The sequence below is a fragment of the Mytilus galloprovincialis genome, chromosome 8, assembly GCF_965363235.1.
Source record: "Mytilus galloprovincialis chromosome 8, xbMytGall1.hap1.1, whole genome shotgun sequence".
Lineage (NCBI taxonomy): Eukaryota > Metazoa > Mollusca > Bivalvia > Mytilida > Mytilidae > Mytilus > Mytilus galloprovincialis.
Window position 1 is genome coordinate 18,420,302 of NC_134845.1, and position 22,090 is coordinate 18,442,391.

Here is a 22,090-nt window from a genome sequence, read left to right on the forward strand (position 1 = left end):
TACTGGAAAATCAATGCAATTCATAGCAACCTATGTAATAATGAGTTTTAATATTCAACACTCTGTGACTGACCTTTAACCTCTGTTCAGCAGACAACATACTATAATAAGCACAGCATTGTTCGGGAGATACCATTGCTCTCATTTCATCCTCTGTAGGTAATCGGAAATCTGGCTTCAACACCCACCAATTAGAGTCCATACCTTAAATGAGCAACAAAACTAAACATAGGATAACAAAGTTAGGTATCGTGAAGTGAATAAATTAGATTTTTAACATGGGCATGAAATATGACAATAGATGGTCAAATTGTTAGGTGATGATGAAACATGTTATCAACAATGCAAACAGATTTTTATTTTAATTGGTTCTGATACAAACTTTTGGCAACATGCATATTTGTTGGCTATAAGCTTGCGAAATATGTTTCTGGGAAAATGATTGTCGAAAATTAAAAAGTTTCATAAACTATTACAAATTATTTGAGTAACTGGAGTACCTGTGTATAAATATAGTCTATCTGAAACATAACAGCAAAGTAATATCCTTTACTTGTACATTTTACTACTAAAAATCTAACCATGAAGGTGTCTATAAATAGCAGGCTCTTTTCACTTAAATGACAATTTATAAATGATTTATAAAAGAATACATTATCTAAAACTTTAAATGCTATCAAGAATTGTGTCATAATTTTTAAACAATATATGCACAGCTACCAGAATATTTCAACACCAGCTGTTAACAAAAGCTGTTACATATTTATCTTTAGTAATAAATACAAGTAAATTGTATGTGTAATACAATCACTGGCAATCGTTCTATATCAGCCATTCTAAAGGTATTGATATAAGTCATGGTAACAAAGACTTTATCAAACTGCAAAATCCCTAATCAGTATTATTTCATGCCACATGATTTATGTAAATCATAAAAAAAAACAAAAAAAAACAATATTACACAGTATATCAAACCTGAACCAATGTAATCCATCAAGCAGTGCTCTTGGGGTTATATTGGTGTTACAGGTTGACAAAGATGTTATATGGACAGTCTTGATATTCTTTATTTATCATGATGTTATCTTTGATATTAGACGCCTAAAACTGACTTGTGTTTGGTAATATAAACCACAAGAAATATTTATTCATAGTCTTCGTTATCTTTTCCTACTTCAAAAGCTTCCAATTTTGTTAATTTTCTTGATCAATCTTTTTAGTTGATTTCTTGAAGTTATTTTCTGTTATGCACATCAGAATATTATAAATAGGTTTAGGAAGAAAAACAAAGATATTGTATAAACACATTTGTTGTCATGGTGACTGGTTTATATTTGCTAAGACCTGAAAACAGCACCTATCTTTTCATTGCTCAAAATGAACCAGAAGCTATTAAAGGACCAGTTAAGATTCATAATCTGTTTATATGTCTATGTCATAGTTAAAAAAAAATACCCATGCTTAAAAAGTTTATAAATATCATTACAATATTATGGTTTTTAATCAAATTTGCCATGCCTTTGCACAAAACTAAAAGGTTATCATTTTATCTGCTCTCAAAAAGAATTCTGGGGAAAACCTAGCCCTTTAAGCATTGGTTAGGGGCGGATATTTGGCAGTAAATCGTGAATAGAAAAAGCCTTGATAATAATAGCATCAAAAAAGATATATATACCAAGCCCTATTTACAGAACATTTTTGAAAGGAGTGTTAAGGGATTATTTGGCTATTAAAAAAAAAAATTTATACAAAACAAAATCAGAAATTTTGCAGTAGACACTTTGGTAGACATGTGTGTGCTAGGTCTAAATTGTAAAGTCTTTCATACTCTTTCGTGATCTCTTATTAAATGTAAAAGTTGTTGTTAGTCCTGGTTACCATTTTTACAAGGTCATATACATATAAGGAGTAAATAAATGCAGTAATATAATCAGGTCACTTAAGTTCAGAAACATTAAATGTGAGTCATTGTATGTTACAAAAAAAAGTCATTGTACATCTACTAACTGAGCAACAGCCTTACTCTTAAAGATATTTTGATCACATCACATCTTTGAATGAGATAAAGCAATACAAAATGTTGGGTAAGGCTGTTGCTAATATTCAAATAGGAGATCTTAAAATGAGGCAATTTAGGCAGTTTTGTCTTGTATTCATGAATTTGAATGCACAAATCAATCTTGTGAATACTTTTCTACCGTTAGACATCTAACAGAGTAAAGATTTGTGATAATCTAAATCACAATAAATCATAAATTTTCAATACTTAATAATTTCAGTAATCGAAGGGCCAAAAAAGCCCTCATCATACTTTCTCCTTTATCATGCATAACAAATAAAAAAAAAATAATTCTAAAATATTTTAGAATTGAAAAAAGTTAAAATATGGTAACAAAAAATTACAAATAATGTAATTAATAAATTGAGAAACAAAAATTCTATATAAGTATTCTACCTGCAGTTGCTAAACAAATAAATCAACAAAAATTTCATCTATTTGTAACACAATGCATAACTAACACTTAAATTAGGAATGAATTCATGTGGCTTTTTTTTATTCTATATGATAAAATATTTAGAATGTCTTTAATTTCACAAAAAAATATTTCACTGATTTCTGACAAATAAAAACATGTTTTTTCAATTGATAATGAGTTTTAATTTCATTATTTTGAAATGAACTTAAATCTAACATAAAATGATTTTCCAATCGATATATGTTATTCCATTTTTCATTATGTGTATTTTTGTCTTATGCAATTGCATTGAGGGTCTGATTATTAAATGACAAATCAACATTTTCACATAAGACTTTAGATCATATGGAAGGATGAATAGCTGTCTAGATCTGTACACCATAAAATAGTTTTTCAAAGCCATTAGTATACAAACTTTGACACCATCTATTTAAACAGGGTAATTAGAAGACAAAAATTAATGCTATCAAAGACTGGTATCATTTGAAAGGGCTAGTGTATGTAGATAGAATGGTTTACTATAGAATGCTGACATTTGCACATTCGTACATTATCAAAGCCTGTTTAATCACCTGTTCTTTTAAAGTCTGCACATAACTTGAGACGTTTTCTAATACTACTTTCTGAATGTGATGGGAATGCCTTTTTGATATCATCCATCTTAATCCTTCTTGGATTATCTTTACTCTTCCAAAATAATCTATATATAAACACCTATAAATAGATACAGAAAGTATTATATGAAAATAATCTATATAAAAACACCTATAAATAGACAGAGAAAAGAAAAAGAAAGTCAAATATGAATGTCTTGTATATTGTCTACTATATTCATTTTGGGCTATTCAAGAAATAAAATAGTAGTCACTAGCTATATATATATAGTGAATTGGAGTTACCATGCATAACAATATGGTTCATCGCCTTCATGTAAGAACATTATAAACTACTAGTTATAAATTAGGTGAATATCAATATTAATGTTACCATCCTTAGTAAAAGTTCATTGTTTGAACTTTCAATTCTTATCAAAATGTACTTTCAAGGGTAATAAATTAAATTTAAGTCTGATTTCAAACACAAAGTCCTTAACTTTACAAAGATATTAATGATATTAATGTATTCTATTGTGAATAAATGATTCAATAAAAAATATTATTGTATAGCAATATAATATTTCCCACAGAACGTAACCAAAAGTTAGCGTGCAATAAATTCTAATATTGCACTAGTGCAATAAATTTTCAAAATTCATGACGTCATCAACGTTTAAATCTTAGTTTAAACCAATTTTTACTGTCAAATATTATATTGCTATACAATAAAAGGGTTATTGCATGAATATTGGGGAATATTGTCCCTCGTAGAACATATATTGCACTCGCAAGCTCGTGCAATATAGAATTCTACTCGGGACAATATTCCCCAATATTCATGCAATAACCCTATAAAATAACTGATATTAGATATTTCTCACTTGTAAGAAGTCTCTTATAAAGTTATTGGCTCGTTTTGAGTTAGGTCCAGGAACTTCTGTCATAGGACATTCTTGGCCAATAGCGTAAATTGTGTTAATTTCACGGATATTGTACCTAAAAATAAATGCATATGTTAACTTTATCGTATATAATTTTGTGTCACTTTTGTATGCAAGTTTTGTCTGCTGAAATGTTTATATATGATGGTATTTGATATGAGGTATATGAGTTTTGTCATCTTAAGCACCATGCAGTTACTTTCTGGTTGTCATCTTATGTATTAAACCAATCCAAATTTGAACTTTTCCATAAGAATTATATTAAGATATTTTCTCATGACTGTCTACCCTATATTCAATTTTACTAGATGCAATGCATTGCAAAATAGTCTCGTATCATTACCAGTAGTGCTAATAGATATGCTGTAGATGGCACTTTTTCTGGATAAAAAACCTAAATTTATTTTAAGTTTAGTACTTACCCCTGTCTGTTCCTAATGATAAGAAAATCTGTCTGAGGGACATCATGTTCATATATTGGTGCTCTGTACATATTGTTTTCAAATGCCTGCAGACTTTGTCCTGGTACCAGAGAACCCAGGAATGGTGAAGTATGGGCATAGGCTAACTCTCCAAACTTAAATACTGGGGGATTGGAATCCTTGCCGGGTTTCTGAAAAAAACCCAATATCTGATCATATAAATGGTTTACAGCACTGTCTCAATCTTATCATTTTGTCGTAATTTATTCTGCAAATGACTCATAAATTATATGTTTCATTCAACTTACCAAATTAATATATCATAATTTGATTTCATTGCTGAGGCCAAAAATAAAAATTCAAGTAAACAAATGGTAAACAAAAATTTCTCAATATCAATTACAATTTCAGTAACAACAATATTTTGACCAATACTTCAATGATTTTGACCACTGCTTGAAGATATTGATCACTACTTAGTGATACAAATATTAAACCTAAATGTATTACGACAAATACATGACACGTTTTGATTTCTTTGGGTTTTAATATCTTTATTGTATAGTCATTGTCGATGATTTAAAAGCTTTAGGAGACAAAGGGTATTTACCATAACCAAACCAATACAAACATCTTGAGGTTATGATGTGTTTTTAACTTTTAATTTTCACCTTGAAACAATTCAATATAATAATAAAATTTAACCAACCCTTTTATAATAGTTTTTAATCTTGGTTGCCATACCAACTTGGTTGATAAGAGGGGGATGTTCCTCTGAATATTCTGCTAAAAATAAATCTCCATCCATTCCGGTGAGATCTTGTGGTGTTCTCATAAAGAATATATCTCCTCCACCAAAGGCTTGTCGCTCCTGGTCTCTTAACTAGGGATTAATGAAAACATTACATTAATTTTTTTTAATACATAAATGATATAGTATTTTTTTTTTTTTTATGAAAACGGACTTCTAAGAAACTTAAATAATCACTTAATATTTTAATTAAATAAGTTCAACATTTTTTATTATTTCTTTTAAGAAAAATATTGCATTCTTCCTTTGAAATTAGAAGCTTTCTGTGTTTTATTCAGTAGTAATTAAAAAAAATTAGTTTTGTCAATTTGAATGTAAGAAATTAAAACAATTAAGTGTCTACTTACCCTTGCTTTACGTTTAATTGTTTTAAGTAATGGTGTAACATAATGTGGACCTTTTGTTGCCACCGGACCATGTGAGTATTTCTTCAATGGATGCCGATGAAACTGTCGTAGTTTGATAGGTCCCATATGTGTGGGGAAAAATGGCTGACGTAGCTCAAGGCCAGGAGTGGAATGCTGAAAATCAATTAATATCCAATAAATACACATACAGACAGACAAAAATATATAAGAAAGCATTTATATATTATTCAAAATTTCCCTCAATTATTCAATATTCATTAGATTTTAATGAGACCTTCATGTTAGTCCGTCTTTAAATAAGTCCCTTTAAAAAGCCTTTAACAATGAATGTTTTGTCATATACAACTAAATATGAACAAACTTGCTTTCCCCCTGAATTTTGTAATTCTACACCGAAATACAGCTCTCTTTAAACATCTGAGTGAACCATTGGGCATTTCTTAATAATTAATTAGATCTATAATAACTAGAAATTTCTGGATAACTTACACAACATTAAGCTGAACTTTAAATATAAGCAATTATAAATGAGAATGGAAACAGAGAATGTATATACAAACAAATACCTGTATTAGACTAGATCCCATGGTTCCTTTCAATGCAGATTCTAACAATTTAGGATTGTAATACTCATCGTTGGAGAGATTAAATGGATCTTTAACGGGCATATTGGGAGTTGTCTGGTCCTGAGGAGTAAAATTAATATCATAATAAGGTATACATTGTATATGAAATGGCAAAATAATGCTATTGGCAAAAGTGTATAACATTCAATTCATTCCTTTTGTAAATTTTTACACCAAATAATGTCAAATTTAGTAAGTGACTGTGTGCATGCATATTTACCATTTCACTTAAATGCCAATATCAGGTTACTGATACATTTAGCAGCTCTATTTACAATCTATGGTTGAATCAATTGTATTCTTTTCATTATTAGGGTATCAAACACAAAACTACTCTAAAGAAAAAATCAAAAGATGCAGATACCGGACACCAGGAAGTAATTCAAATTTAAATAAAACTAATTACCTCATCATCTTCTTCATCATCTTTAATAAGTCCTGCCTTTCCTAGAAGTAACTTAGATTTCTTTATTTCCTAGAGAAAAAAAACCAAGTTTAGCAAATATATATATATATATACTACAATTGTTTAATGTAGGCCATCTTATGTATTTGTAAAAATATAATTACATATAATGAAGTTGAACTAAAAAATAAATAAAACCAATTAAAGGTCTAGGGATAAGAAGGCATGTATTTTGCATAAAATTTTCCAGATTTTTTTGTTTTTATTATTTTTATAGATGAATGTTATTATTGTGTTTATATTAGTGTAAGGTTCACAGAAGAATGTGTATGTTTGGTTGAACTGTTGATTACTTGCTGAATATAATTTACAATACTAAATCTGATGGGGGGGGGGGGGGGGGGGGCAAGTGTGAAATGACACCCATGAGAGTATAAAACCATCTTAAATTTTGCCTTTTTTAATTATTTTGTCAACAAATATTGCAATATTACTCATCATGATGTCAGAATAACAAAATACCTATATATGATAATACATATTCTCTGAAATTTCAAATTTTCAAGATGAATATGATAATATGGAAAATTTCTTTGGGGACTTTCATAAATCAGTCCAAAATTGGTATGTTTCCTCCCTGGTCCTGATATCTATACCTTTTCTTTCTTCAATGGCTCTTCTTTAGCATTAGGATCTCTGTCCTCAGGTATTTCCAATATAATATTGTCATCATTAGGGTCTAGTGTTAGAATCTTAGGCTTAGGAATCTTATCCATGTTCTGAAAATATAGTACAAGTTGTTATTTAGTACCTTTTTGAAACTGACCAATTAAGAAACTAATTGACATTTTTCAGTTTACTTCAGTGATGTCTGTTTGTTCTATACATGAATTATCATATTTTCTTAAACTGTTTTTCAATACAAAAGTATTTACAACTAAAATTTTACAATAGTTGTTCAACATTTGACCAAGTTTTACTATTCATATATTTAACAGTGGTTTCTGGTAGCTAATTTCTCGCCTCATCAATCCATCAATACAATGATCATTCATGCATATCTTAGATTGTAGATAACCAAACCTTTTCCTCTTGACCTATCAAGTGGTCAAGACACAAGCATCAAGATATAGCTGTTATTTATTTATTCTGTTAAATAAATATAGATTCTTCCACTGTAAGAGTATGATATGATATTTATCCATTAGAGTCATTTGAATTTTCAAATTAAAAACAAGAGGCTTGCCGAGCTCTTAAAATTTACTTGCGGAGTGTTGATAAATATTGAATTGCACAAAATTTGTTAGTAGAATCTGTTTCTCTTATGATTTTTAAACAATATGCAGACAAATTCAATCCTCCCCTTTGGAATGATCTGCAAAAATGTGGCATCATAATGGTCTCCTTTTTCATGAAGTCACAATAGGAAAATCTGAGGAAAGCAAGAAAATTTGACATCATAATCTAATTTTGACCAATGAAGAACTGAGAACAAAGGAACCACATGTTGATTAAATAAAAATAATCAACAGGTCAGCAAAAGGATAAATCCCATAAATAGTAGAGAAAGTAATTTAGCTAATAAGATGCCATTCTGAAATGGTTGATACCAAAACAGTTTTCTGTAAAATATTTCAATCGCAGACCTATTATTCATGTTTTTTTCGTAAAAGCATGCAATTCATTATTGTCTTATATATTACCTGAGCATCCCATATGATATCATCTTCCCATCTGCCATAAATAAGTTCATAGTTCTCTATTGGAAATATAGAAAACCATTCTTGATTTTTATCATCTGATTCTGAAATGAATACTTTTAATTATATTGGATGTAAGATACATGTATTGCACAAAATGTTTCTTAAAATAGAAAGATTCTTAATGTGTACCATAATGTACATAAAAATTAGTTGACAACAAAATTGCTATTTGGTTGATATTATTCAATAAAATGGAAATACCTAAAAGGCCAACTGGTTCAAATTATTTAAATATACAGAACAATATTCTATCAATTTTGGAGAATGAGCTTAAGGCTAACAGGTCTAAAATTTGACAGATGCATCACTCTTTATATTACATTATTCAACATACCTTTCTGTCCATGGTGAAACATTGGAGATATCCCTGGAATGGTCTTAGAATAACCAGGTAACTGTGGAAATTTAGGAACCATGCCTGTGTAACTCTCTCCTGGTTTACCTGTAAATTTATTATATCTTAAAAATATGGTCCGAGACCACAATTAATTCGTAGTGCATTTCTTTTAGAACATAAATGAAAATTAAAAAAATCCCACCTGCGCTTTCTCAATGAAATTTTTACAGTGTGTTGTACTACTTTTGGGACAAATTATATCAAAATTATAGAAAACTTCATCGGCTCTAACTCAAATTATGGACAATTTTGTGTTTAGGGTGTCTTGAAATCTTTTGACAGCTGCCGAAGTGCTAATTTTTAACCTTTTTCAGCTGGACCAAATCACTACTTTCCTGTAAAATTCTGAACCCAAATTTTTTTACAGTGCAATTTCACCCCCTACTTTCAATTTGAGGCATTAAACATGGAGAAATAAATTTCGAAGGGGTATAAAAATTAATGGCAAGTAACCCACTGTTAACACTAGGGACTATATTCGTGAACAACGAAAATCAAGGGACGACAATTGTGGTCTCGGACCATATGTATCCTTCTCCTGGTTTATCTATAAATATATTATATCTGAAAAATACAAAGTACAAAACACTGTATCTCGTGTGAAACTGGTGCTGTCAGTGTAATAGTCTTATTTTATCTGCTTAAATATCAAATCTATTTATCAGAAATTATATCTCTGATAATATCCCTAGATTGTTAAGAAGAATGTGCAAGTTTCTTTGAAATTCTGTAATCAGTTGTCCAGGTTCAACTCATTGAAATTTAAAAAATGTATCTAATGTAAAGCTTTGCTTCATACTTTTGGCTTGAAAAGATCTAATACTGCAATTTGTTGACATATTTTATACCGGTCCTTTTAAATTTGCCACTAGACATTCAGAATTGAGTAACCTTCAAGATTTCATAATTATTTTTGATTTATAACATTATTTCACTAATATTGCTTGCACTTTTAAAAAAATTCTACCTTGCTGTGTAAATTGTGTAGCTGTTCTGAATGTAGTACTAGGTATCCAGCCTGCAGACATTGCTTTCTGTTTGGATGAATTAAGGATTTTTTGTTTGACTTCCTCTCCATTCCATATGATGTCATCTTCCCAGTGCAACTGAGTCACCATCAGGTAAGCCTCATCTTCAAATGCATCGTCTGATGGAATGTCTTCTTGGTCAGACTGAGATTTCTAAAATACATTTAAAGATTTATTTCAGAACAAGCTAACCACTTACTTTGAGTTGATAGCTATGATATTTGCCGTTAAGTCTATTTCTGGGTATTTGTAGAATAAAAGATTTTGCTATTCCTTCATATAAATGTTTTCTTTTACAATATAGATTCAATCATTTTTGAAAGTACAAGTTTTCTTAGATTGAAGAGTCAAGCATTTCTCAGCAGATGCAAAAGTGAGACTGATGGACGAAAGAACAGTGAAACACTATATCATCCTGTTTCAGAAATTCTGTGTGTGTGGGATGGGATAGAATGGTGTTATGTCAAAGACTAAAATGCTGTTTCTTTAATAGTGCAAATGTCTAGAATGTATTTGACAACTACTGTAATCCAAATAATTTTCGTGTCATTTGCGAGTAGAAAAATAATGCAAATATAAATTGTCGCAAACTAGTAAAACTTAGATCTCTCCTTATTGGACTACATCAAGTAATTTTGAAAATCACAAAATTAAATCGCCTTGAAATTGGCATCAATGGACTTAACACAAAATAAAGTATCCACAAATAAGTTGGTTTATAGTATTCTGTTTGACCCTCAGATCCAACTTGTTACCCCAAGTCAATGGATTTAGGTAACTGATGAATATTCCTTGTATAAAAAAAAACAGTTGTTGCCCTCTAATAACTATCCTGTTTCTCTTGGTTAAACTATTAAACTGCTATACATATTAATGCTTCCTGTATCTATCAGCAAGTAAAGTAAGTAACATTAAAACATTTCACTATCGTCATACCTGTTTAAGTCTGAATCCATAATCAAAGTTGTCTCCCGTTTCATCGACCCCTAACATATCGTACCAATAAGCAGCAGGTCCATACCTCCAGGGAGCTACCTCTGCCTTCTCCTCTACCTCACCTGTCACTAACTGTTGTCCTGAGGTTGTCTTTGCCTCTATTGGCTTCATTAATTTCTCCTGTAGAATAAATAAGAGTCATGACACTTGATTTACAGAAAATATGCAAATGTCAGCTACTGACTTTTATTTTCATAACAGTGACTCATAAAACATATTCTCAAAGTCAAGCAAGGATTTTACACATTTTTTATCTGTTATTGATATGACTAAATGTTTCAAAATTTTAAAGACAAGCCATGACTGAAAAGTGTGGTCCATTTCATTGTGTAATGAGGGTGTAAGGCATTTCTCTAATTTTTGTGCTATTTCCTGACTGGTGTGAGAAAATATTTCTCCTCACTAGTGAAAAATCTGTTCTCGGCAAACTATTGGTTGAAATTTAATTGTGACGTTAAATTTTCTTCTTTTCTTCTGAACTTTCTTATTGTGACGTCATGAAAAAAGGCGACCATGCCTGATGATGTCACATCAAAAGTACACAAGTTTCCTCAAATATTTGAAAAGGAAGGATAAAAATCATTAGAGAAACAGATTCCACCACTGTAACTCGTGGATTACTATATTTCTCCACTCTCAACAGTTAAATTTTAATTATTTAAAAAGCTCAGCAACCCTCGCGCTTAAAATATTAAGATTTAACTGTCTCGAGTGGAGAAATATCGTAATACACTTGTTGCAGTTGTGGAATCTATATTTAACACAGATTCTTCATATAAAGAACTTTATATCAGAAGCTAATCCATGACAATATTTTTACAATGCTAAATAGACAGGTAAAACTCTGAGGTCAAGCTTTGGAGCCAATATATGAAGTTACCATACCAAGACAGATGAATTTCACCCCCTGAAGTTCAACAAAATACAACTTGTTGACAAATATGATATGATATAATACAATGAATCTATTTCTTCAAAACTTTTTTTATAACTTAATTAAAAAAAAGCAACAAAGGATATAATAAAATAACAAACCTCATCATCCGACATTATCTCCTCAGGTCTGGCAGGTCGACCAAGGTTAAGTTGGAAAGTATCCTCCATTTCTTCCTCTGACCAATCCTCCTCCTCCTCACTGGGTGAAGATCTATCCTCTATTCCACTGTCCTGGTTCTCTAGACCATGCATGATTCTCTGGGCGGCTGTCATGTGAGATAAATCCTTCTTGTCTTCATCAACTAATAAATATAGATCATATGGTTGTGCCTAACATAATTTAAGATAAACTTAAAGATAAGATGATGTGGTATGATTGCCAAAGAGATAAATGTGAACCTAAACCAAATGATGTAAGCAACTATAGGACATCATAAATTTTTCATTTATACTGAAACAATTTGTTTTGGTTGCACAGCTGTATGTATCATTTTAATCCTTCTTTTTATTTATTGTTATTTTCATTTTTTAATGAGGAGATTTGCATAAAATTTGGAAAATGGAATTAACCTGGTTTATAAATAAAGGCAACAGTAGTAAACCGCTGTTCAAAACTCATAAATCAATGGACAAAAAACAAAATCGGGGTAACAAACTAAAACTGAGGGAAACGCATTAAATATAAGAGGAGAACAACGACACAACATTATAAATTTTTGAATAAATGCTGGATTTGTAAAATTCTTCGTTGTGTTTGAGTTATTTGGATTGTTTTTAAATTCATTGTTTAAGATTTTGAAAATTATAAATCAAAGGAATATATATCTCAAAATGCCATTTCAAAATTGACCTCTGAAGTGTTAGTTCAGTTTATCAAATGCTATACAAGCATGACAAACAGTTAAATATTTCCCAAAACTAATGTGTCATATTGCATACCATCAGCATCGTAAACATTCTCAAGTTTTTCCTCCTTATATTCCTCTTTCCTTCCATCAGGATGTTTATCATCCTTTCCATCTTCTGTTTTCTTCTTCTTTTTCTTTTTATAAAGATGTGGTACATGTACTGGCTTAAATAGTCTAGAAAATCTCAAAACCTGAAATAGCATCAAAAACAATAAATTCTATATTATCATATCAATAAATACAGTTTAATAGATATTATTACTGAAGCAAGCTCAAGTTAAGGAACATGATAACTATTGATGGCCACGGCTTATTTCATCAGACAAATCATTTATATTACAAAATTTCATAGTCATGTTTAGTCCAAATAATAATCATATCTTGGAAGTCTGTTTTAATTTTCTGCTTTGGTGCCTTCCTGTAAGAGATCTATAAAAAAAAAAATTCAATGGCAAACATCACTTGTTGATAAATATTCCATATCAACTTCACAAATAATACTTGATGGTCTTGATGTATAGATTCTGCATACTGATGTCGTTTATCATCTTAACAACGTGTTTTATTGTTCTTTCATTTGTCTTTGTTTTATTATTAATATTACTTCAACTGTTGGATTGTTTTATGTGATATCCATTAAACGTGGCTCGGTACTTAAACATCCCGTTGATGTGTTTGTATTATCTTTCATTTTTTGCTGGTGTGTTTTGTATATAACTTTTTGTATTTTGTTGGTTCTAATTACGTGACTCTGTACTTTCAAAGATCCTGTCAGTATGATATTGTTCTATTTTATGTCACTATGATATATTTCTATTATGAATTACAAAAAAGTTGGACCACAAACGTCAAAATTATTCAATCGCATAGTGGAATGAACTATTTGTGGATTCTTATAAATTCTATATAACTTTTGGACTATATTAAATCTCGGTCTATTTCTAAAATTAATTCTTACATACCTTTGATTTTTTAACCCTGTATGCTAACATTGCCTATGTGAAATTTTAAAATAGTTTGTATGTACATTGAACGACAAATATATGTGACGTATAAAATTTTCTGACTTCAGACACCCAAATCAATGAATGAGTTTGTACATAGATGTTTTTGTGTTCTGTTAAATTGTTCCTTTTAAAATTGTTACATGATGATGACTGCTGTACCCATACTTTCTACATTTGTAATTGCCTGTACCAAGTCAGGAATATGACAGTTCTTGTCCATTCGTTTTTGATGTGGTTTTTTATTTGATTTTGTCATGTGATTATGGACCATCCTATTAGATTTTCCTCTAAGTTCAGTATTTTTGTGATTTTACTTTTCAATTATGAACTGTGTCATATAAACATGACTCACTCAATGTGTGTTCCGAAATAGCTTCATATTGTGGAATTTTTAAATCCAAATATATGTCAAAAACATTTAACATGTTATCATGCATGCGATGGAAAACTGAAACAAAATATTCCAACATACATCCCACAATTAGAGAAGAAAAGACAGTACAGTAACCCCCCAAAGCAAGCAGTTTTACGTTATATAAAATAGAAATTAACAGATTTGTTTTCAAGTCTTGGTCAGTAAAAAATGACAATAAGTTTGGCAAAATGAGGCATATAAATCGTCCAAAGGAGTCTTGAAAAGTACATTTCTAAAACATTAGTTACCATAGATGTGTTTGTACTATTAATGCAATTATTTTTGAACATATGAATCAGGTCTTTTTTTGTAAGTTTTAAAAAAATTCTTCATACATATTACAGGGTTCCCCAGAGTCAATTTTCTTTAGAAAAACAATATTTGTTAAAGAATAAATCATATTCGCAACAATGCTATTTTTCGCAAAATAAGAAAGTGTGATTGTCAACGGAAACCCTTCTAAAACAAACATAACCCAAAGACTTGAGACTAAGCATTCAATCTTAGTCCAAAGACCAAAGAAAATGACACACTCTTACCTCACCATCCACCTTCTGTATATAGCATAAGATATATAATAACAATGAAGTAAGCATTTATTTTGACCTCTTAGAAAAATAACTGCAATGTTTGTCATTATTTTATAGAATTCTAGAAAAAGCTGTAAAATTAAGCCGTGATGATGGAAACAGCATTAATTTCAATACATATTAATATGCACAATTTCAAAGATAATTTTCAAATAAGATTGACCTGACTGACAAGTTCTCGACTTCTCAGAGTGATTTTGCACTGGTACCTATATCTGTATCTTACCTGGCCTGGTCTGAATTCTGGGAATAGTTCAGTAACATCTACATTGGATAACTCTGGTGGTCTCAGTGAAGCAAGTGGTGTATGATATTTGTTGGCAGAGTTTTTATCAGGGGAGGTAAATCCAGCCTCATCTTCAGCCTTGGGAGTTTTTGGCAGCCATGATGGAGGTGGCATAAGTCTAGAATCTTTATCTTCATATTCACCTGTTTCATTTCCTATATATAAAAAAAGAACATGTCTGTAAAATTACAGCATTATTTGATGGTTCAATTCAACTAGTACTTATATAAGCTATCTATGGCTGCAAATATCTTTTGAGGATTTAACTAGGTAATACTGGGCAGTATGAAGTGCTGGTCTGGAGTCTTTTAAATATACTATATTAAATTAATTAGAAATTAAATGATAAATAACAAATAACAATTCCCATTTATAAATGATATAAATAGTTGAGGTTCAGATAAAATTTAACATTTGACAGTTTTATAAATCATAGGTATTTATTTTTTACATAATTAATTGATTTGATCATTCTGTAATTATAAAAGTACTTAAATTAAAATTGTAGTTTTGAACTAAATGTAAAAATAATTGAACTGTCCAAACCCTCATGGGTATTCCACAGGATTTAAAACACTGCAGAAAAAAAATTTCTTTCTGCAGTGTTTTAGTAATACAAGTAATGATAAAACTTGAATATACTAGTGTTCTTTTTGCAAAGAATTATTCAGAGACAACAAAGCACAGGTGTCCTCATCTATTTTATAATGGAACTGTTAGCCATTAAGCAATCAAAACATCTTGCTTTTACTAACCTTTATGCAAAATTCTCCTTGAAAACAATGGATGTGTACAAGGTTTTATGTCAGTACATGTATGTAAACAGTTACTTCCCTTGAAAACTCTGTATACAGGTATTTACTAATTAAATGTTATGACAGCAATCAAATTAAAATTCAATTACTCTTTATTTTAGAAATACTAAAGGATTTAAATTTCCAAAGTTATATGTAATACTGTTTACATAAATGTACAAAACTTATTTTACAATCAATACTTAACACTCTTAAAATCTTTATATCAGATTGTATACAGGAAAAAACATGCCAGAGCAATAGAATAACTAAAAATTAGAGTGCATTTCGCCTGCTAACTATCATAAAATTGAATTAATTTTTAAGAGTCAAAGACTCAGCATTTTCGCTATTTTGTGCATTTTCCATTGAGCTTTTTTTGTGATAATTTTTTATATCATGCTACTCGCTCGAGATGGAAAATTATTGCTATAAACTTAGGAGTCACGTGGCATTGCTAATGAAATTGACAACAGTGTCATAGGTAAAATAGCGATAAACAGATCATCATTGGCCATCTCAACTCAATTGCTTTTCTCGGTTTCGCCGTCCCGACTCAAGTGAGAAAATCAATCTTGTATCAACGATAATCTATAAATATCTAAATTAATGATTTTCATGGACTTCAGAATATTTTAATGATACTTGTTATTGACAGGTAAGTAGATATTGTAGATGAACAACTTAGACCTATCGGACACAGAGGCCACTTTAGGCTATTGAAATTTGACTACAGTTTCAAAAGACAATGTGAATATATGCAGATGTAGGTTATACAGCAATAATAAATCAACCAAATGATATAGAGAAAACATCTTCCAGGGAACATGCATTGTGACCATATATACAAAGACATCATACAAACCAACAAATGCAAATGATCGTTGTTCTTCATCCTCTTCTACAGTCTCATTTATATCAGAGTAGTCCACTGCTGTAGATGCTTTGTTACTATAGTTATCTGAAAATATTCAATTTACAACTTTATATCAAACTTCTGCAAAATGACACAAGGATCTGTTTATATTGAATCAACATTACAAGATTATGCTCTAATGTGTCACTGGTTTGTGTGTTAATTAGGTGTTAACTGTAAATAAAGTCAGATAAGATCTGTAACATTAAAATATATATATTGGGTTGGCACTTATCCATTTTTCTGACTGTATGGTAGTATATCTTGTGTTGTTTTATTGCCCCCTTATTGCTGCTCACAGATTACAAATGTATTTTTTTTTTATCAAAGCATCAATCATGTGTAGATATTCTAAAGTAGTTTATAGATAGAAATATATTTATCAAATTAAATGAACTATCAGTTTTGCAAAAATCATTCATGTAATTAATGTAATTTCACTCTATGAAGCCATTGTAACTAAATTAGCAAATCCCTAATTGACAACAGCAAGTACTCAATACAGCACTGTTATTCCTTAATTACCTGCTCCATCTAGTGAATCACTTCTGTCTCCGTCTTCAGAATCAGTGATCTCTTTCACCATGGACCCAATACCACCCAGAAGTTCAAGGGAACCAAGATGCCTCTTTGATTCCTACAAGAAAAAGGAAAATTTCCATTATTTCTAAAATAGCAATTCACTGACAAACTATGTATCTACAAGAGTAAGACTTATTAGTCAATCTTGCAAATTTTTACATGATAAACAAGAGACATATACTGCAATAGTTGTTTCAAACTGCAAATGCTTAAGCAAGTCATTACTGAGAAAGGAAATGGTTCAAAGAAGAAACAAATTCACTTAAGATTCTCAACACAGACAGAAACACTACATATACATGACCTTTTGCTTTACGAATGTTGTGGACTGATTACATGCAAATACATCTTACCTCATCTAGAAAATCTTCATCAAGCTCTCCTTTGGTGTCAATGTTACCAAACAGAAACCCAGTGAGAGAAATAGACTTGTCCTCATCATCATCATCCATGATGGAGGCTGTAAAATAGTTTAATAATACATAATTCAGATATGACTTCAGTATGATGAGAAAAAAAATATATTCCTTTTTTCCAAAACTGAAATATTGCCAGCCCTAATGTGTTTTGATTTGACGAGACCAAAATGATGTGTGACATGGTTAGCAGTCATTAGAAACCAAAGGTGAACAAAAGAGGGCAGATGCTGTAGCTAATTACTACATCATAAATTCAGTGATTAAGAAACAATTAAAATGTATTAGAAACCAAGCTTGAAAGTACAAGGAGTAAAAAAAACAAGCTGAGCCTACAGAAAAATGCAATAAAACATGTCCTTAAATGAACAAAGTATTCTCACAATGGAGGAAAAAAGTAATTGAGAAAATAGACCTTAAAGCAAATAATAATATGCATAAACATACATACATGTACATGTAACTTCTCTTGATTATGTGGATATTATCGAAAATGCAATGAAAAATATCAGGTTAACATTTTTTAAAGTAGCATGTTGCTGATGATAAATACTTATCATGCTTATGCATGATGTCAAGAGTAAAGTAGAAATGCTGAAATGTCACAATCTTGCAGTTACAAAAAATGTATTTATGATACATGTATATATGCTGTACATTCAGAAATGATTGCGAGGTTTTTATTATTGCGAAAAATGTGACAGGGTTATAGTCATACACAGCTACTTTAGAACAAGTAATCTTGATGTACAGTTCTAAAAATGTACATCTGTAAAGCTGTATATAAACTGTACATCTGTAAAGCTGTTTATCAACTGTACAGCTGTTAAGCTGTATACAGTGAAACCTGGGTAAACCGAACCCTGATAAAACCGAATTTCAGTTTAAACCGAACAATTTTCAAAGTCCCACAAAATTTCTCTATCAATTAACGTTAATCTAACCTGAAAAAAACGAACCCTGTCAACACCGAATTCCGAACGCTTTTTGAAGGCTCGTTAGTATAAAATTTGTACCTAAAAATTACCTGTCAAAATTGATCAATACCAATCAAAACAATAGAATATTATTCAGGGATCTCCATGGCCTGTTTAACGATGGCGCCCCGCCATCGTTCAAATGTCTTGCGCCATCGTCAAATGACTCGCCCCATCGTTAAATTGTCTTGTGCCATCGTTAAATTGTCTTCCGCCATCGTTCAAAACTTCATCATTTTTGTAGCCCGACGCCATTTGTTTTATCAATTATAATCAAATGCATGTAATTGCATAACCCTTAGGCTTTTTATGTTATAATCCAACACAGTTCTAACGCCTGAGGGATATCCGGATTAAGATCGCTAATCACTTGTACCTGAGCTTGTACAGGTAGATCAACAAACCAGACAGGAGAATACTATCTGAGGATAGACGATCCATTTGTCGAATTAATCAACTAAGTTTAGCTAATGATTATGATAATTTAGATTAAATAAATAAATTAATAATCCAGTTACAAAGAAAACAATTTAACAAGTCGAACACGTGCTTTATTTTGACTTACGCAATCAGCATCCCCCTTTTTTAAGAAGTACAAAATAAGACGCAAAACAGTAAATATTATTTCATCATAAATAACTCGAGTACTGCTGTAACAATAATTTAGAATGACTTTAAAAGTTTAAAAGTAAAAACTTATAAATATTTCCTGTAAAGAAATATCGTATCGTAATTCCGAATTCATTTCGTATATTACAATCAAATTGATACATCCGCGTTTCCGGTTTCTATTCAGACTCGAAAGATGCATGTTGCACAGCATCAATTTGTCAGATAAAGTCATTAAAAAACTTTTCATTTGCTTTACAAATCTCTTTAACCTTTTACATAACCCGTACGAATCGTTTTGTTGTTAAAAAATACGAAAAATAAGCTCCACATCATATGATTTTTAACCCCCATAACAATTACCAAAAATACAAGAAATCTACATGGGGACCTTCATGACACCTTTGGTCATTCTCGACTAAGGGGGGACTATGAAGACTTGGCATTTGAATGGTTAAAAACGGCAATAAATGAACATATTGATACTTCTAATTCTATAATGAAAATTCAAATAAATATAATTTAAATAAGCAATGAATTAGCATGTTCACCATTCCTTGTATGGAGGGATAAAATACTTCCGATCGCGCTACACTGTACAACGTAGACACGGTTTGTAATGGTGAAAGTTCCTCCATGGTTCAATTTTCATCCATGGAGATCCCTGATTATTAATTATTTGCATGATTTAATTAAACAAACACAGGATGGCAGAGTATCCCCGAAGGTATTTGAGGTTTAATGAACTTGTGGGTTGTTATTACAAACTAATTAGCATGTCTGTGTCCATGTAAAAAGTGATTTTTTTGTAAAGAAACGTTAAACTGGTCAGCTACCCTCATCGCCGATAATGACAAGAAAGGAACTTTCCCTCAGATCAATTAAATGCACCTTACTCAAATAATTACGGCCACAAAATCGAAACTGCCATTCTGTAGCTAAACTGTTTAATTAAATAATAGTTTTAAAGCCTTTCACCGGATTAAGAAGTCGTGCAACACAACAAGGTCAATGGATTTCGATTGCTGGATTACCTTTAGAGGCCCTATATATTTGATTCGAATGCTCCCGAAGACTTCCGTTAGCTATTTAGCAACGATAAAGTCCGAGAATAAACTGGACCCCTGCTGTTGTTTCACTGTAATCGTGTGCCGAAGTATCAATCAGCAGGTGACCAGTTTAGTCCGAGAACTTGTGTGTACAATGACGTTCCCGATTCAACTACGGAATCGTCATTTGACAGTGACTGTGAATCTGAATTGGTCAGTGAATTAACGGATGAGAAAATAATTATAAAAAGCAAAATCGCTCCACGTCGGACATCTCCCAACGACGAGCGTGATTGACGGAGTGGCGTTTGATTTATAAACAAAAATGTAGCAAACCGTCTATCTTCATCTTCTTTTATTTTTACATTTACATCTTAATTAACACAAAAATAAACTGTCGTCTGTTGTGTCACCTATTATCCCTTGTCAGTAAATGCCAAAATTATTTTGGTGTCGACTTCCGTTTACCTCTACAATCCGAACACCTGTGAAAACGGAACAAAACGCAAAGTCCCGTGGGTGTTCGATTTGGACAGGTTTCACTGTATAAACTGTACATCTGTAAAACTGTATATAAAATGTGGATAGATATCATATCACACAAGATGCACTGGTAGAAACTATATATGTTTAGCTTATACACAGATTTAAATGTGCAGTTAATGTACATTTTTACAGAGTTGCAGTTTATATACAACTTTAAAACTGTACAGTTTATATACAGTTTTACAGATGTACAGTTTAAATACAGCTTAACAGATTTACAGTTTATATACAGCTTTACAGATGTACAGCTTCTATACAGCTTTACCGCTATACAGATTAAATACAGCTTTACAGATGTACATTTGATATGCATCTTTAGAACTGTACATCAAGATTACTTGTACTAAACAGCTAAAGCTGTGTAATAATTTAAACAGGATTTTTCTCAATATCGCAAAAAAATTAAATCCCATTTAAGTCCAAAATGACCATTGATGACAATAATAAATGCATGCAATAATTTCTGAATTTACAGTCATGACAGTACTCAGTAGTTTCTTTTACCAAAGGACCCCTGTCCACAATGGTTAGGTTTTTTCTAAACAGTTTAGGGCTAGTTTTAGGATTTATATAGATAAGTTCAGTAAAGTTATTTACAGTTAAGACTCATAATTTAAAGTAAATAAAGACCAATATTTTTTGGTGTAAGATGTCATAAACATCAAGAAGGTAAAGGCTAAAGCACGTTTTAATGATAATAGCATTCGTATCTTAAAGACAAACTTACTTTCTTTGTTTTAAAATGTTACATCACTAACGGTTTTAATTTGTAAATGTGCCTGTCGGTGTTTAAATTGTACTAGTTAATTGCAAACGAGCTGCAAACAGCTATTTTCATGTATTTGATTATTGAATATTGACGGATGTCGATGGCGCCATCTGTGAGACGATAAAAATCTAAAACCAATGTCGGAAAAAGACTGTCTGAAATCCGTGTTATTAGAATAATTTAAATAACTGGAATTCGCTTGTCACCGATAATCAGACACCGATAGTATCATACATTCACTGACCATACAAAAATACAATGGACAATAAAATGGTAATAGTTTAAAAAAAAATATATGCAAAACACTTTGTTTGTAGAAATTCCTTAAAATACAATTTCAAAGACAAAATAAAAAAACCATTCAAAATTAAAAGCTTTATACAGTATCTAAAATTTGATAATAAAAAAAAACACATTATTAATGCCTGTGGTCGTTGAGATAACCCCTTCTTTAAAACG

General features: G+C 30.8%; 1 protein-coding gene across 1 annotated transcript in view; it reads right to left on the minus strand.

Annotated features, from left to right (window-relative positions):
- The window catches only part of LOC143085237 (transcription initiation factor TFIID subunit 1-like), a 51,679-nt gene extending 29,929 nt beyond the window's left edge, over positions 1 to 21,750 (minus strand). Inside the window, exons 1-20 of the mRNA XM_076261474.1 lie at positions 21,590 to 21,750; positions 17,619 to 17,725; positions 17,209 to 17,320; positions 16,633 to 16,728; positions 14,914 to 15,128; positions 12,707 to 12,866; positions 11,867 to 12,069; positions 10,772 to 10,951; positions 9,775 to 9,988; positions 8,745 to 8,852; positions 8,351 to 8,451; positions 7,304 to 7,426; positions 6,648 to 6,716; positions 6,182 to 6,301; positions 5,595 to 5,768; positions 5,146 to 5,319; positions 4,437 to 4,627; positions 3,955 to 4,069; positions 3,050 to 3,191; positions 74 to 204 (exon numbers count right to left, since the gene is read on the minus strand). Of these exons, the coding sequence (XP_076117589.1) occupies positions 74 to 204; positions 3,050 to 3,191; positions 3,955 to 4,069; positions 4,437 to 4,627; positions 5,146 to 5,319; positions 5,595 to 5,768; positions 6,182 to 6,301; positions 6,648 to 6,716; positions 7,304 to 7,426; positions 8,351 to 8,451; positions 8,745 to 8,852; positions 9,775 to 9,988; positions 10,772 to 10,951; positions 11,867 to 12,069; positions 12,707 to 12,866; positions 14,914 to 15,128; positions 16,633 to 16,728; positions 17,209 to 17,320; positions 17,619 to 17,717 (2,727 nt within the window). The 5' untranslated portion in view covers positions 17,718 to 17,725; positions 21,590 to 21,750. The remainder of the gene's footprint in view (positions 1 to 73; positions 205 to 3,049; positions 3,192 to 3,954; positions 4,070 to 4,436; positions 4,628 to 5,145; positions 5,320 to 5,594; positions 5,769 to 6,181; positions 6,302 to 6,647; positions 6,717 to 7,303; positions 7,427 to 8,350; positions 8,452 to 8,744; positions 8,853 to 9,774; positions 9,989 to 10,771; positions 10,952 to 11,866; positions 12,070 to 12,706; positions 12,867 to 14,913; positions 15,129 to 16,632; positions 16,729 to 17,208; positions 17,321 to 17,618; positions 17,726 to 21,589) is intronic.
- Positions 21,751 to 22,090: the final 340 nt, after the last annotated feature.